This window comes from Castor canadensis, chromosome 4 (assembly GCF_047511655.1).
Source record: "Castor canadensis chromosome 4, mCasCan1.hap1v2, whole genome shotgun sequence".
Lineage (NCBI taxonomy): Eukaryota > Metazoa > Chordata > Mammalia > Rodentia > Castoridae > Castor > Castor canadensis.
The window spans coordinates 147262975-147281054 of NC_133389.1; the positions used below are offsets into that span (position 1 = coordinate 147262975).

Genomic DNA, 18080 nt, shown 5'->3' on the forward strand with positions numbered 1-18080 from the left:
CAGTCTCACCCCCTGGTGTACATACCTTGTAACAATCAATTCCCTCTTTTTGATGGTGGTTGTGTATATGATAGAAATGACTGTTACTTTACATGGAAAAAAGGATGTTACAGACATCATTAAGGTTGATTTTGAGCTAATCAAAAGGGAAATTATTTCAGTGGATTTGAGCTATCTACCTGAGCCCTCTAAATTGGAGTCTAAAGGTCAGAGACAGAAATAAAGAGATTTAAAATGTGCAATTCTTCTGCTGATTTTGAAGGAGCAAGCTGCCATGTTGTGAAGGGAAAGTTTGCAGGGCATGGCAAAAGAGCTCACCAGTCAGCAAGAAATCAGGAACCTCAGTCCTGTGAACACGAGTCAGTCAATTCAGTTAACAACTTGAATTAGCCTCAGATGGGTTAGCGGCACCATGCAATTGATTTCAGAAGACTCTGAGTAGAGAAGCCAGCTGAGTTGTGCATGGACTTCTATAGAATTGCAAGCAAATAAATGGCAGTTGTGTTAAGCTGTCAAAACGTGTAATCACTATGCAGTAATTCACATAGGAATATACATTTGTAAATGAAAGGGGAAAAGATGAGGGAATTGAAAAAGGAGAAAAACTAATTGGAAAGGCTCACAGATTTTCATGTTGCATACTTCGGTGGTTTCCAAATATTAAAGCTTCTAGTTTTTCCTATTACAGTTTGGCTCTGAAATGTTCCCAAACGCTCCTGTGTGGGAAGTCTGGTCTGCAAGGAGCAATGTTCAGAGCTGGGCTTTTGGGATGTGACTGGGTCACAAGGGCCATGACTTCATCAATGGATGATTAGCCCATAATTTGATGGAAACCTAGAAGGTAGGACCTAGTTGAATGGAGTCCTTAGGGGCATGACCTTGGGCACCATATCTTGTCCTGGCTTCTTCCTCTCTCACTTCTGCTTCTGGGTTGCCATGAGGTGAGTGGCCTCTTCCACCACAAGACCCCACCACAATGATGTTGAGCCTCACCAAGTCTCAGAAACAATGGAGGCAAATGACCATGGACCATGAAACCTCTGAAATGAGTTAAAATAAACCTATCAACCTAAAAATTGATTACCTTAGGTATTTTGTCAGAGGCAGAAAGCTAACATACATTTTTATCCTTAAAACCTTACATTTGGATGTGTATGCAATAATATACATGTGACACCAGATACTCATATATTCAGAAATGCTAGTTAAAATAGAAGATATGTGCCCCTCAAAATATATTCTCTCATTGCACTCCTCCCATTCATTCTATAAAATGTTTGAATCTCTTGTAAACTTTCAAATTGTGTATAGTGTCTCTTGACACCTTATAACCCTAAAGACAGTCTTTCAGCCCTAACAAATTAATTTCATTGCTTAAGGCAATGTCCACCAAACTTATCTGAGAATTACTTTTGGGACACTTGTTAAACCAAAATCCCAAGCCTCTCCTTTAAATGTTCAAATTTAGTAGTTCTGGGTGATCTGGAAATCTGTGTACAAACAACAACAAAATCACTCTTGTTTAGCCAGTGCATAGTGTAGTACATGCCTATAATCCCAACTACTTGGAAGTAAAGGTAGGAGGATTGCTATTTGTGACAGGTCTGGGAAAAAGCATGAGACCCTGTCTGAAAAATAAACTAAAAGCAAAAAGGACTTTCTGGAGCCCAAAGTCTAATCCCCAGTACTGTTAAAAAAAATCACTCTCATTCTTATTAAGGTGGGAAATTGGGCAACCAAGAATATATCAAGTTAATATAAAGAAAAGCGTGGTCTCTGAGAGAAACATAATTCTTTAAATAGAATGTGAATCATGAAGTGTCCACAGAAATGTATAAGAGAGCTACAAAACACAAAGTAGGAAAACATTAGCTTTTATCTTGTTTCCATTTTTTATCTGTGATATATTGTGTCCTGTGCTTAATAGGCATTTGTGCTGCTGAAATGCTAACTTAGACATGTAAAGAAATAATTAAAAAATATATATTTTTTGCAAAGTGCCAGTGACTCACATCCACAAACCTAGCTACTTGGGAGGCTGTGGTTCAAGGCCAGCCCAGTCAAAAGTTCATGAGACCCAATCCAAATCAATAGCTGGGTACGGTGACATGTGCCTATCATTGCAAGCTACCTGGGAGGCTGAGATTATGAAGATCACAGTTCCAGTCCAATCTGGGCAAAAAAAAAGTACTCCCATCTCAACAGAAAAAAGCTGAGCATGGTGGCACATAACTGTCATGCTGGTGATGGCAGCAAGTATAAAATAGAAGGATCACAGTTTAGGATGGCCTAGGCAAAAAGTGAGACCTTTCTCTTCAAAACAGCCAGGGCTAGAGATGTGGCTTAAGCTGCAAAGTGTAGAGTGCCTGACTCACAAGTACAAAACCCTGATTTCAAAAGCCCAGTACAGCAAAGATAAATAAATAAATATCTAGATAGTATTGTGAAGAGTACGCAAAAAGGTAAGAACTCTTTGTATCACATAGGCTTATTCACCAAATTTATTTTGGAATATTGAGACCACATTCTGACAAATTAAAAAGAAAGCACCAAAATTGCTACACATTAATACCTGAGCAGAGACTGAAGGCAAATATTCATCTATTAAATTTACACCATAATGTTGAAACAGGTAAAAACATTCACAACACTCTACCAAAAACAGTAAGGAGCACTTTGTCTGAATTGTAACCAGTCAAATGTAACAATGTTAATTATACCCCCCACACAGGAAATTACACATAAGTGTATTAGTACACCATCCATTGTACATAGTACTGGAGAAGATCATGCATGTTTAAATGGAATAATCTGCAAGGTGCTAACCATTTGTCAGTAGGTACTACAGGGCACGTTCCTTTGCACTGTCAGGTATTGTCACTATGCACTTTACTTTCTGGATGAGAACAAAACAAATTTACAAAGAAACAATTATTTACTGAGTATCTCTCAGCATTAACATATACTTTGTGCCATGTAATTTTTTACTGCAGTATAAAAATTGATGCATGTTTAGAGCCACTTACTTATTATATACCCTTGCCAATGCTATTTTCTTGTTAATTTGACCAGGCTTTAAGGAAAGACGTTACCTTTTCTACAAGTTTTTAAAGAAACTCTTTTTTTTTGTCTCTTGGGGGAAGTAGTGGAAGTGATATAGGAGTAAAGAAACATTCAAAACTAACTGAAAAATATACTTCCAAGAACACAGAAATGTGATCTTTTAGCAGAGAACATGAAAACCCTGTAAATGGAATGAAGTGAATTTTAATAGAAACTATATCCTTTAGCTTAAATAAGTACAGTAAAAATGCAATACTTCATATTAAAAAAAAACACGGGGCCAATTTTCTCTTGGTACCTTAAAAATAAGTAGGAAGGAAAAAGAGAAAGAAACATGAGAGAAGGAAGGGGAACTAAAATGAGAAAATAATGTTAAAAGATATACTACATGAATCTGACTTTAAATATTAAAAAATAATTATTGAGTAAATTAACCTTATTTGATATACAAATCAAATATGAGCCTCAAAAATCTGGGGAAAATGAACACAGGTCAAGGATGGTCAATCTATCTTTGACAGATTATTCATTAACATGACAAAAATACATTTTGAAATTTAGTTTTTCCATGTGCAGAGTTTAAAACAGAAGTGCCATGAACCTTCTCCAAAAATAATTTTTTCCTTAGAAACTTCAACCAAAGTTAATTTTCTGTCTATGTAGCCTAAGTTAATTTTAACAAGAAACAAGAATCATGAAAATTAGGGAGGCCTCTAGAGCAATCAATAGGGAAGTACTGCTAAACTTTTAAACTTTTATACACTAACTTCAAAGAAAAAGATTCCAGACAAATTTGAGAAGGCTACCCATAATGAAATATGCAGTTATAAAATTGTAGGGCATTCCTTTATTATTCTAAGGCACAGTCTGTTTTATCCCAAATGAATATAAGTTCAAGGTCACAGTGATGATATATATTTAATTTTGGTCTGGTTTCTCATGGGTGTCGCTACATTTGTAGTTAGTCATAACTTTAAGAAACTGTAATACAATCACTTCAAAATAATATATTTAAGTCATTTGCTATTTTTTTAAAAATGTAAATACATAACACAATTTCCTAACTTATATACACTATACTTGGATTTTTCTCCCCCCACCTGCACAACAGAGGAGAGGAAGGTTATTTCTACCAGTATTCTAACAAATACATACTGGACTATGTAGAAAGCATGACTATGTTAAATATAGGCATCTCCTTCTTAGGTTAAAATTATTCAACATACAGGACAAACTCATTCCAAAGGTTAGTATATACTGAAGTCAGGTCTTGTTTATTATCTTTTTACTAATACTACTTACAGCTCCATCAGAAAATTGGATAAACTCACTAAATCAAATCAAATATTTCAGTATTTGGTTTTCTGTGCTATTTTTCATTTTGCTACTTATGAAAAATGTATCAACATTATTGGTCAGAGAAACAGTAAGTGATATAAATGATGGCAAAAGTTGTAATACAAGAGACTGAAATTTCCCTAACATTTCAATGGGAGAAATTAAAGCAGTTCAAACAGATAAATAGCAGTTTCTGAACCTATCATATGTCTACTTTTCTACAATGGGCGTAACACCATCTTAATATTAACATTTCATCATTAACATCTTGGTTGTTTTATAATTATTTTCTTGTAAAAACACTTCCTAAAAGGTTTACCTCATTGGACTGTGTTAGGTTCTAGTGGATAATTTTCCATTGGGAAACATAACTATATAAAGGGAATGAATGGAAATATGTAGAAAGCAAAGGAAATTCACAATAAGCTTTCAGTTAATAAATGAGACACTTGTACCAAAATAAAAAACAATGTTTTATATCACAAATCTGAAGCAAAATTATTTCAAATGATTATTTCAATTAATTGCTGAAACATCATCACTGAGTGAACTAATTTTTTACCCAATAAGGTCAGAAAACATTCAAGAAAGTTGACAAAATATAACATATTATGCTATAACTGAACATTTTCAGAGAAAAATTAGAGTATGGAATGTAAGTTTTCATGATATACACATTTATTATAAGTTCTAGATGAAAAATACTGAAGATTATTTTTGTTTTAATCCCAATATAAGAAAAGTTCATTGGCACAAATATCCAGAGGTATTTTACAGTTTCATTTAGCTTTGGTGGCAGAGTGTGTTTTGCTAACTATATGAAGTTATATAGTTCCCAAAGCAGAGCTTATGCCAAAAAGAAATCACATGTGTCTTTTTTCCTAAAAAAGGGATGTAAAAATTCCAATATGAAACAGAACAAGTACAACATGAAACACAAAATATGCCTATCATTTAGGCTTTTGAACAGTTAACAGCTGTATACTTTGTCTATAAACTTTACTAGTAATTTACTACTATATAAATACTAAAAAGCAAAATAACATTAAAAGACAGCATATTAACTTTACTAAAATGGCTACTTTCAGGCTTCCTAAACTAAGATTAGAATTCAAATACACAAACTTTCACTAATTATCAACAGACACTTTTTCGTAAATGTTCAAACTTGCAATGTACAGAACGATTACAGATTGATTTTGACTCATACATTTTAAGTCCTACAGAAAGTCATCAGAAGTTAACTGGTCGCTTGGTATTTCAAAACAGATGTTTTTGGCAGCATAAATGCCAAGCACTTGGCATTTAAACACTGTATTTGATTTAAAAATTATTAATTGCAGACAATTTAATCAAGACGTAGCTTAGAGAATCACCCAACTTTTGAAAAACATTGTTGATTTAGGTGTACTGTTACATTTATACTATTAATGGAATGACAGCTTATCTATTCTCTTTCCAAATATTATTCTGTTCTCAAAACTCAATTACTAACATATAAAATCCAGTCTTCTTTATTCACAATATCATTTATATAAAAATACAAATTCTTGAGAGTTCATACTATACATACTTGGATTTGGATTAATGAGCTGACTTTTCTTCGCCTATTATTCCATGAAAAGTAAAGAATGTGAGTAGTCTCAGAGATTTCTTACTTCCTCAGGTACTAAAACTTATCATGAAGGAATGCAGGAGTAATGTGTATAAGTGAAAGTTGACTGCAGAATTTCAACTGTTCTTTGCTCAAAAAGACTGGGATAAAATTTCAGGACCTAGTCATTTTACAATTTTGTAAAAATATCTCCTACACTTACATTTATTTGGTAAAGGAAGATTTCCTGGTCTAATTTCCCAAACAAAAATACTTTTATTGTTTCTTTATTCTGATGAATGTCATACTTTCCAAGTTGATTTTCCTCTTAATAAACTTCACAGGTATTTTGTTTCCTATGCTTACAAATCCTACAGATTGAGAAAGCAAAAAGTGATAATGAAAAATAATCAAGAAAAGCCTAGTCATAGTTCCAACACACTTTTGGATTTTTCCTAATTGACTTTAAAAGCTTGTTCCTAGAATTTCAAATGCAACATTCTAATGTTTTGCACTAAACTAAGCAATACTGCAAGACATTACACTAATTTAGATTTAACGCCTAAGATGAAAACACAGGCCATCAGATTTATCTGGGGATCTTCAGTCAACAGGCCTAGTTTATCTCATAGAATTGTGTTTGCCTTATTCTTCTGAGAGCTTTCAAAAAATAAACTGGAAGCTGGGCATAGTGGTACCTGTTTGTAATCACAGTTACTCAGGAGGCTCAAGTAGGAGGATGTCAATTCAAGCCAGCTTGGGGAAAGTTAGTGAGATCCTATCTCAAAACAGAAAATAAGAACAAAAAGACTGGGGAAACATCTTAGGTGGTAGAGGGCTTTCCTAGCCAAGTGTGAAGCTCTGGGTTTAATCCCCAGTTAAAAAAAAAAAAAAAGACTAAGATGAAAACTGACTTTTACTTTCCTTGACCCTGTTCCATAAGAGGTGCTAATGAATTGCAATATGAGACAAATCCCATTATCTGTAAATGAAAAGTCTGAAGAGTTAAGGAAAGTGTAGTGACTAGGCAATGAAACAAAAAATTTCCTTATACAAGTTTGTTGTGAAAATGAATGGTGCCTACATGAGTGGTAAGATCATCAACAAACATTTAGACCTACCTACTATCATTCTTTCTTTTTCCTTATTGTATAAACATATGCACCACCACACCTGCACAGGAGTTTCCTTTTTTTAAGTGATAGAAATATTAATTTTGCTAATCTTCACACAGACTCTACATCCTCATTTCTAGTAGCTATTTGCATCTACAAAGCTTGACAAAGGCCCTTAGATATATTTATCTGTGTATGTGTGTGCGCATGCACACATCAAATGATTAAACCTACCACTGTTTGTAAGATGTTTAATTAGACACTGTTTTATAGTCCTTGAAATATTTCACTGGTGTAAGTATATGCACACAGAAATATTTTAGTGAGAATTAGGGTGCTTAGTCTGGTTCTTTAAAAGCAAATGTACTACTCATGAGTGAGAAACTCAAGTCTGTTACATTTATTCATGAGCAGTACAGACTAAACAAACAGACTTTAGATCTCATAAACATAATGATTATGGCTGTTAATAGAAGATCCAAATTAGTTCTTTCTGTATATGGACCTAAGTTCAAATTCAGAAAAAGACTTGACACTTAACTATAATATCAATGGCAAAACAAAGGATACCATGTGTATAAAAGTGCTGTATATGTATGGTCCTATATAGGCAGATGTGTCCTATTTCATATCTATGTAGTATGATGAGACAAGTATATAATTAATAAATTCTCTTTCCTCTCAGGTACTGAACACATGAGCACTATGTCGTTTATTCCTTGTGCTACTACTCTGAAACAAACAAGAGCCTGGAATGTCTGCCAAATCTACTATGGCAGTTATCACTTCCCTTCAATGGTCTAATTAGGTGAAAATATAAATACTGAACAATAAGACATAAACGGAATCATACAAACTTACAAACATCAAAGGTGATAGTGAGAACCTCTTCAATTAATGATGAAACAGCAAGGACATGAGGAAGAACTAAGAGGAGAAATGAAGTAACTCACACTGGAGTGAGTAAAGAGGGAGTAACCCTCTACTAGGCAGTAACAGTTGAAAGGCTGAGATGGAACACAGACAAAATGGTGGATAAAAATGAAACTGATTCTCTAGGACATCCCTGGCAACTAATGAGGTCACATGTTCACAATTTCAACTGTGGAACCATGAAACTCAATGACTTTACTTGGGAGGTTTTGGTTATTTATAGTACACACATCTAAATGCAAAACTCTACATGTTAGGTATACCATAACCTGAGTTCATGCTAACTGAAAACAAAGAATACTTGTAACTCTTCTATCATGCTCCATTAACCTTCTTCCTAATCTTTTGTAAAAAGTGAACCAAAATTTGAAATGAAATAGAAACATAAACTTAGATCTCTACATGGGCAAATGAAGATTCCACTGTTAAACCTAGGGCTGAAGTTTTCCAATTTATTCAGATGTTCTGCTTACATTTATGGTATCAATAGAGTAACAGCTGGGTAATGCTACCCCCATTAGTAATATAATTTTATATGTCAAGTCTGATACCATACTTGATTATGCTGATTTTCCCACTTTAGACAAAAATGGTGTAAGCTTAGAGCTGTTTCCAACCACTGGAAATCAGTTATTTTAACAACCTATTATTACCTGACTCACTTTTGGCAACCATGGGGACAATGAATTAAATCACATGGTATAAAAACTGAACAAATGAACTGCTCCAATGCCAGTAAGTTAATACCTGTGAGAATATTCACTCTTTAACAGATCTCTTTAATGGTCTTCTGATAGTCACCAAGAGTACATAATAAGATTCATACTTGAACGTTATAAGAAAACTTCATTGCTTTGAATTTGAATCACGCTTCCATCCATCAATCTTACAGTAATTACCAAAAAAGGCATGTCTCCTTATAATTTAAGGCTCTATTTTCAAAGATGTAAGAAGACAGACAATCTCCCTTGTTCACCATGGCTGCCAAAACCTGACCAAATGTTCTCTGTGGCTATTTTCCTTTTGAGAAACCAAATAGATGTGAATTTTGTCAATGTTTTAAGACTTATTTTTCATTATATAAACTATAACAAAGATAAAACAACCCACTTTTCAAAAGCAAGTCGGATGAAATAAGCAGAATGCTTTACATGAGATTATAAACAATGATTCATCTACTGAGTCTCTAGAAGACCCCTAGTATGGTTGATGAAGCAGACTACTTGATATGCACAGGAGTCCTCAAAGATAGTGACCACCAGATCCCTTCACTAATTCTTCAAAACTGATTAGTACACAAATGCTACACCACAGAACAAAATCATGCTTATTTCTTTAAGTATTACAAAACTAATTTCCTATTTTCAATACTGTAAAAATAGACTTGTCTTCTGAAGAGACCTTGCTGTCCATGTTGGTAGATCTGTGTGTTCACTCATATTATAGGCTCCAAGGCATAAATCATTTTTACCATTTAAGTCCAATCTTACATAAAGTTGCATAATGCATGGAGTAAAAGAGGAATGAAGACAAAGCATGGAACCCTATATAAATGTGCTGAGCCAAAAGCAATCACACCAACAGCCAGAGGAAGTAGAAATTGTGAGGCAGTCTTCAACAATTTACTGTGAAGAGACAAAGAAATATACATTATTATGTAAACTACACTGTGAGTTAAAATGAAATATGTCAATCTTTTATATAGTTTTTGGAAAGATAAGTGTTCCAAGTGATTTTAAATGAACTTTTTATGCAATTGAAAAAATACCTATCAATAATTTTTAAAAGGTCAATAAAAGACATATTTTGTCTAGAAAAAGAAAAAATATTTCTATTTAGAGAACAGCCATTTTTTTTACTCTTAAAATTTTAACAGAAAAATACTACTTGGATTTTTCAGCAATTTGACCATTAAAAACTTACCCAAACAAAAGTAATGTTCACTAAGACACAGCTACAGAAATGTTTATTTTAATCCCAGTTAAAACAAAAAAACAAGCAAACAAAAAAGGGACCATCTTTACTTCCAAACAAAAGGAACATATAAGTCAAGACACTACGTATTTTTAAGGGAAAACTATATTAAGGAAAACCTATGATCTTTTTACTTTGAAAACAGAGAAACTGAGGGTAAGAGAGATTAAGAAACTTATCCAAGGACAAAGAGGTATGAAATGGCAAAGCTAAGAGTTAAACCTCAGGTCTGTTTGTTTCCCAGAATAATAATTTCCAGAATTAACAAAAAAGGCTCCCAGAGCAAAAAAAATCAGTGAAAGAAAAGTTAAATTTTTGGAGCATCTCATAGTAACTCTTCATGTACCTATTATCCAGCTACAACATGGTCAAATCATAGCCAATGTTATTTCACCTGTACCTCATTTATTTCCATTCCCCCTGTACTTTTTGGAAGTAAATCTTAGATAACATATATTTAAGGGTTAACTTTAGAATAATTTATTTTTTCACAGTACTGGGGTTTGAGCTCAGAGCTTCACACTTGAAAGGGAAGAGCTCTACACTTTGAGCCATGCCTCCAGCCCTTTTTGCTCTGGTTATTTTGGAGATAGTCTAGCTTTTGGCTGGGGCTGGCCTGGACTTCGAACCTGCTGGTCAACAGTGGAATGACAGGTGTACACCACCATTGCCAGCTGTTTTCCATTGAGATAGGGTACTGAAATCTTGAAACTGTGATTCTCCCAATCTCAAGTCTCCCAGGTAACTTGGAATGACAGGCATGTACCACTATATCCAGTTAAAGGTTGAGATGGGGTCTTACAAATTCCTTGCTCGAGCTTGCCTCAAACTGCACTGCAATCCTCCCAATTTCAGCCTCTTAGAATCTTATCTTTTTAAGGGTTAACTTTTCAAAGAAAAATAAATTATAACAATTAAAACCTACAATTAAGAAAATAAGAAGTGGGGGTGTGGTTAAAGTGGTAGAGAGCTGAGTTCTACTCTAGTACTCAAAAAAATTCCTAACCCCCTCGAAAAATAACAACAAAAAAAAAAACCCAAGACAATATATTTGCATAGAAACTGTACTTGCACATAAACCATAATACTGCTATGGCTTTACTTTTAGGAATAGTCAAATTAAATTAAATGCAAATAAAGAGTATGTTTCAGAAATAAAACCAGTGATAAATGCCAGGAATCAATTTGAAAAAAACAAAGAGTTTAAACTGCTATACCTTGACTTTATTGAAACTGTGTAAGTATTTCCAAGAACTGCCATAGTTGGAATAAGGACAAATGCCAAAGGTTTACATGGATCAGGGTTAAGTTTAAAATAATACCTAAAGTAAAAAAGAAAAATAAAACAAATCAACAAAGCATAACTAATCATTTTAAATGATCAGAATCAAACAAATCAGTAATTTTCAAAACATTACACTAGCGATATGGATTCAAGAGAGCTCTAAACAGTTCATGACATCTCTACTAAGTAATTCTTGCCTACATTATCCTTATACTCAAGGTTTTATATGGAGAATTTTGTTCAGAAACTCCTACAGGAAATAAAAATACCCAGTATGGAAGCACTTCCTTAATAGTGTATGTGAATATACCTAAAAAGCCATATAGTTTCTTAAATAAATTATTTAAAATATATTAAGATGGTTCCATAACAAAACACATAAAATGGAGGTATATATAAAATAACTGCTCCCTATCTTTTAAAAATTCAAAATCTCATCTCTTGCATTACTGTTTACAATCTATCAGAATCCTAAGTTTGTGCTATTCAAGTAATTTTGACTATAAATCTGAATGAAAATCTGTGTTTTTTTGTTTGTTTTCTGGTACCAGGGCTTGAACTCAGGGCCTACACCTTGACCCACTCAACCAGCTCTTTTTGTGTTAGGTATTCTTGGAACAGGGTCTCCCCAGTTATTTACCCGGGCTGCCTTTGAACTGAGATCCTCCTGATCTGCCTCCTGAGTAGCTAGGATTACAGGCGTAGTCACCAGCACCCAGCTCTGAACAAAAATCTGGACCTTAATTAAAATGAGGCACAAAAGGAGGATATTAACATCTGGTAACCTTTGGTTTAGTTTATTGAAATTTTCGTTCTAATAACTTAATACTTTCAATACTAAAAAAATATGAAAGCATTATGTCATTTTTTGTTTAGGGGTTCACCTCTAAGATGATGGGAGAAACTAGTACATACCTCTTAGTAATAACCGTATACATAAATAGTCTTAGTTCTTTAATTAAAAAATGGAGAATGGATGAATAGATGAAAAAGCAAGATCCAACTGCTTGCTGCCTCACTGGCAGAGACCCACACAAACTAAAAATGAAAGGATAGAAAATGATATTCTGAGCAAATGGAATCTGAAAGCAAGCTAGAGTAGCTGTATTCATGATAAAGCTGATTTCAAGCCAAAAGCAGACACAAGGGATAAGGAAGGTCTCTACATATAAATAAAGGAAACATCCAAGCACTGGTGGCTCATGTCTGCCACCAGGAGGTAGAGATAAAGAGAATCATGGTTCAAAGCCAGCCTGGTCAAATAGTTCATAAGACCCAGAGCACCTGCCTAGCAAGTGTGAGGCTCTGAGTTCAAACCCCAGTATTACCAAAAAAAGAAAATGGGAAATAATCCATGAGAAAAAATGATTGTAAATATATATGCATAAAATAAGGATATACCCAATTTCATAAAACAAATAGTACTGGACATAACAGGACAAATAGGTCCTGATATAATAGTGGGTTACTTCAATATTCCATTCTCAACAAAAGATCAGCCAAACAAAAAAATCAACAAGGAAACTAGAGTGTTAAACTGCCCAATCAATCAAATGGACTTAACAGTCATATTTCACCCAATAGCTACAGAATACACATTCTTCTCAGCAGCCCATGCAACTTTCTCAAAAATGCATCACATTTTAGATCATAAAGCAGTCTTAACAATAAAAAGCAGCTCAACAGATCATAATGGAATAAAATTAGAAATCAACAGCAAAGGAAGATTCCAAGATGGCAACTAGAGAGAGGAAGCACAGAGCGTGCTTCCTAAAGTAAACTCTTGGAGAGATGCTGGATATACACCTAGCAGGAAAAACTACCAAGAAGAGGCAAAACTCCGACACCTCCACACCTCCAGCCCACGCATAGCACCTGCCCCTGCCACATTAAACAGAGAAACCAGGAGGACTCCCGCATCGCCAGACGCCAGCTCCTACCCTGCTTGGGAGACCACCAGAACTACTACTCAGACACCAACACCAGGACTGGATGCTGAAGGACTAACACCAAATCTATTAAGACTGAAACTTTATTGCATTTGAACTTGGGAAATTTTATTTATTTATTTATTTTATTATCATTATTTTTTTTATCCTCTCTCTCTGTCTTTCTAATGCCTCTTTAGCTCACTGTTGGTTAGTACACTATCTCTCCCTGTTTATTTCTTTGGCTCTGTTTTTTGTTTTGCTTTTTTCCCTTTTTGTTTACCTTCTTTGCTTTCCCTCTCCTCTCACCCTTCCATTCTAGATATCACCATCATTACTATTGTAAGCTAGAAAATACTGAATTACACACAATACAGGGACAGTAACAGTAGCAAGGGCAATGGTAGGAAGACAGAAGAAAGAGGGAAACCATTTTCCCCCCAATAATAAATTAGTATAGAAACCAGAAGGAAATGAAGAAAACAGATGCCCAGATCCAGACTCCAACAAAATGAAGATAAACTATGCCAAAGAACCCAATGAAACACACAAGAACACCCTGAAAGAAGAAATCCTGCAATTAATCAATGAGAATTTTATAGAGATGATACTGGATATGGTCAACCAAAATGTACAGGAGACACTCAAGAAATTCCAAGGCAACAAAAATATAGATTTTGAGAAAGCACAAGAACAAATAAAAGAAAGTATAGAAGAATTGCATAAACACCAAAGTGAAACAAAGAACATGATAAATAAAGAGATAAATGAACTCAAATGCAAAACAAAATGGAAGGTCAATCCAGCAGAATAGAACAAGCAGAAGACAGAATCTCAGAACTCAAAGATGAAATGGTAATTAAAGGAAAAACTGAAGAACTATTAGTTAGAATAGTTAAAATTAATTAGTTAAAATATAAGAAATAACTGACTCCATCAAAAGACCAAACCTGAGAATCATGGGCACTGAAGAAGCAGAAGAGGTGCAAGCAAAAGAAATGTGTAATATATTCATCGATAGAAATAAGCATAGGCTTAGGATGAAAGGTTGGAAGAAGATTTACCAAGACAATGCCCCCCACCCCCGAAAACAGGCAGGAGTAGCAATACTTATCATGGATAAAGCAGACTTCAAACCTACATTGATCAGAGATAAAGAAGGACATTCCATACTCATAAAAGGGGAAATAAACCAAATGGAAATAACAATATCAACCTGTATGCACCCAACGTCAACACACCCAATTTCATCAAACATACCCTGAAGGACCTAAAAGCACATATTAGCTCCAACACAGTGGTCGTGGGAGACTTTAACACCCCACTATCATCAACAGATAGGTCATCCAAACAAAAAATCAATAAAGAAATCCTAGATCTAAAACATACCATATATCAAATGAACCTAGGTGATGTCTACTGAACATTTCATCCAACTTCTACACAATATACATTTTTCTCAGCAGCCCACGGAACCTTTTCCAAAATAGATCATATCCTAGGGCACAAACCAAGCCTCAGGAAATATAAGAAAATAGAAATTATATCAAGCATTCTATCTGATCACAATGCAATAAAACTAGAACTCAACAACAAAAATAAAGACAAAAAACATGCAAACAGCTGAAAACTGAATAACTCATTGCCTAATGAACAATGGGTCATTGATGAAATAAAAGAGGAAATTAAAAGGTTCCTGGAAGTCAATGAAAATGAAAGGAACCTATGGGACACAGCAAAGGCATTCATGGCTATAAACTGAGAGGAAAGTTTGTAGCCATGAGTGCATATATTAAAAAGACTGAAAGATCTCAAATCAATGACCTAATGATACATCTCAAACTCCTAGAAAAACAAGAACAAGCAAATCCCAAACCAAATAGGAGAGAAATAATAAAAATAAGAGCTGAAATCAATGAAATAGAAACCAAAAAAAAACCATACAAAGAATTAATGAAACAAAAAGTTGGTTCTTTGAAAAAATAAACAAGATAGATAGACCCCTGGCAAACCTGACTAAAATGAGGAGAAGAAAAACCCAAATTAGTAGAATCAGGAATGCAAAAGGGGAGATAACAACAAACACCATGGAAGTCCAGGAAATCATCAGAGACTACTTCAAGAACCTATATTCAAATAAATTTGAGTATCTTAGAGAAATGGACAGAATTCTAGATATTTATGATCATCCAAACTGATCCAAGAGGACATTAGTCACCTGAATAGATCTATAACACAAAATGAAATTAAAGCAGCAATCAAGAGTTTCCCAAAAAAGAAAAGTCCAGGACCTGATGGATTCTCTGCTGAATTCTATCAGACCTTTAAAGAAGAACTAATACCAACACTCCTTAAACTGTTCCACGAAAATAGAAAGGGAAGGAAAACTGCCAAACACATTTTATGAAGCCAGTATTACACTTATCCCAAAACCAGGCAAAGACACCTCCAAAAAGGAGAACTATAGGCCAATCTCCTTAATGAACACTGATGCAAAAATCCTCAATAAAATAATGGCAAACCAAATTCAACAACACATCCAAAAGATCATTCACCACAATCAAGTAGGCTTCATCCCAGGAATACAGGGATGATTCAACATATGCAAATCAATAAATGTAATATACCACATTAACAGAAGCAAAGACAAAAACCACTTGTTCATCTCAGTAGATGCAGAAAAAGCCTTTGATAAGATCCAACACCATTTCATGATAAAAGCTCTAAGAAAACTAGGAATAGAAGGAAAGTACCTCAACATTATAAAAGATATATATGACAAACCTACAGCCAGCATTATACTTAACGGTGAAAAACTGAAACCATTCCCTCTAAAATCAGGAATGAGACAAAGTTGCCCACTATCTCCACTCCTATTCAACATAGTACTGGAATTCCTAGCCAGAGCTATTAGGCAAAAAGAGGGAATAAAAGGAATACAAATAGGTAAAAAAAACTGTCAAAATATCCCTATTTGCAGACGATATGATCGTATACCTTAAATACCCAAAAAACTACTCAAAAGCTCTTAGACACCATCAACAGCTATAGCAAGGTAGCAGGATATATAATCAACATAGAAAAATCATTAGCATTTCTACATACTAATAATGAAGAAACTGAGAAGAAATATATGAAGACAAGTCCATTTACAATAGCCTCAAAAAAAATCAAATACCTAGAAGTAAACTTAACAAAGGATGTGAAAGACCTCTACAAGGAAAACTATAAACTCCTGAAGAAAGATTGAGGAAGACCATAGAAAGTGGAGATCTCCCATGCTCGTGGATTGGTACAATCAACATAGCAAAAATGTCTATACTCTCAAAAGCAATCTACATGTTTAATGCAATTCCCATCAAAATCCCAATGACATTCATTAAAGAGATTGAAAAATCTACCATTAAATTTATTTGGAAACACAAGAGACCATGAATAGCCAAGGCAATACTCAGCAAAAAGAACGCTGGAGGTATCACAATACCTGACTTCAAACTATATTACAAAGCAATAGCAATAAAAACAGCATGGTACTAGCACAAAAACAGACATGAAGACCAGTGGAACAGAATAGAGCACCCAGATATGAAGCCACACAACTATAACCAAATTGTCTTTGACAAAGGCACTAAAAATATACAATGGAGAAAAGACAGCCTCTTCAACAAAAACTGCTGGGAAAACTGGCTAGCAGTCTGCAAAAAACTGATACTAGATCCATGTTTATCACCCTATACCAGTATTAACTCAAAATGGATCAAGGACCTTAATATCAGACCCCAAACTCTAAAGTTGGTACAGTAAAGAATTGGAGATACTTTGGAACTAATAGGTATAGGCAAGGACTTTCTCAATGGAACCCTAGCAGCTCAGCAACCAAGAGACAGCATAGACAAATGGGACTTCATAAAACTAAAGTCTTCTGCCCAACAAATGGTCTCTAAACTGAAGAGACCACCCACAGAGTGGGAGAAAATATTTGCCAGCTACACATCAGACAAAGGACTGATAACCAGAATATACAGGGAACTCAAAGAACTAAACTCTCCTAAAATTAATGAACCAATAAAGAAATAGGCAAGTGAACTAAACAGAACTTTCTCAAAAGAAATTCAAATGACCAAAAAACACATGAAAAAATGCTCACCATCTCTAGCCATTAAGGAAATGCAAATCAAAATCAAACTAAGATTCCACCTCACCCAGTTAGAATAGCCATCATTAGCAACACGACTAACAACAGGTGTTGGCAAGGATGCGGGAAAAAAGGAACCCTCTTACACTGCTGGTGGGAATGTAAACTAGTACAACCACTCTGGAAAAAAATTTGGAGGCTACTTAAAAAGCTAAATATGGATATGCCATATGATCCAGCAATACCACTCTTGGGGATATACCCAAAGGAACTGGACACAGGTTACTCCAAAGGTAATTGCACACCCATGTTTATTGCAACACTATTCACAATAGCCAAGTTATGGAAACAAGCAAGATGCTCCACTACTGACAGATGGATTAAGAAAATGTGGTATTCAATAGCCAAGTTATGGAAACAGCCAAGATGCCCCACCACTGACGAATGGATTAAGAAAATGTGGTATCTATACACAATGGAATTTTATGCAGCCATGAAGAAGAACAAAATGTTATCATTCGCTGGTAAATGGATGGAATTGGAGAACATCATTCTGAGTGAGGTTAGCCTGGCCCAAAAGACCAAAAATCGTATGTTCTCCCTCATATGTAGACATTAGATCAAGGGCAAACACAACAAGGGGATTGGACTATGAGCACATGATAAAAGCGAGAGCACACAAGGAAGGGGTGAGGATAGGTAAGACACCTAAAAA

The 18080-nt window shown here is 34.7% G+C and overlaps 1 protein-coding gene across 3 annotated transcripts in view; it reads right to left on the bottom strand.

Moving 5' to 3' along the window:
- Positions 1-2472: 2472 nt before the first annotated feature.
- Pgap1 (post-GPI attachment to proteins inositol deacylase 1) overlaps positions 2473-18080 on the bottom strand; it is an 80807-nt gene continuing 65199 nt past the window's right edge. For 2 of the 3 annotated variants that reach the window (XM_074071323.1, XM_020167491.2), the window contains 2 exons: positions 11235-11339; positions 2473-9668 (listed from right to left, as the gene is read on the bottom strand). In XM_074071323.1, coding sequence (XP_073927424.1) covers positions 9530-9668; positions 11235-11339 — 244 coding nt within the window. In that variant the 3' untranslated portion in view covers positions 2473-9529. Of the gene's footprint in view, positions 9669-11234; positions 11340-11942; positions 12042-18080 lie in introns of those variants that run through there. The other variant, XR_012447316.1, reaches the window with a different exon arrangement.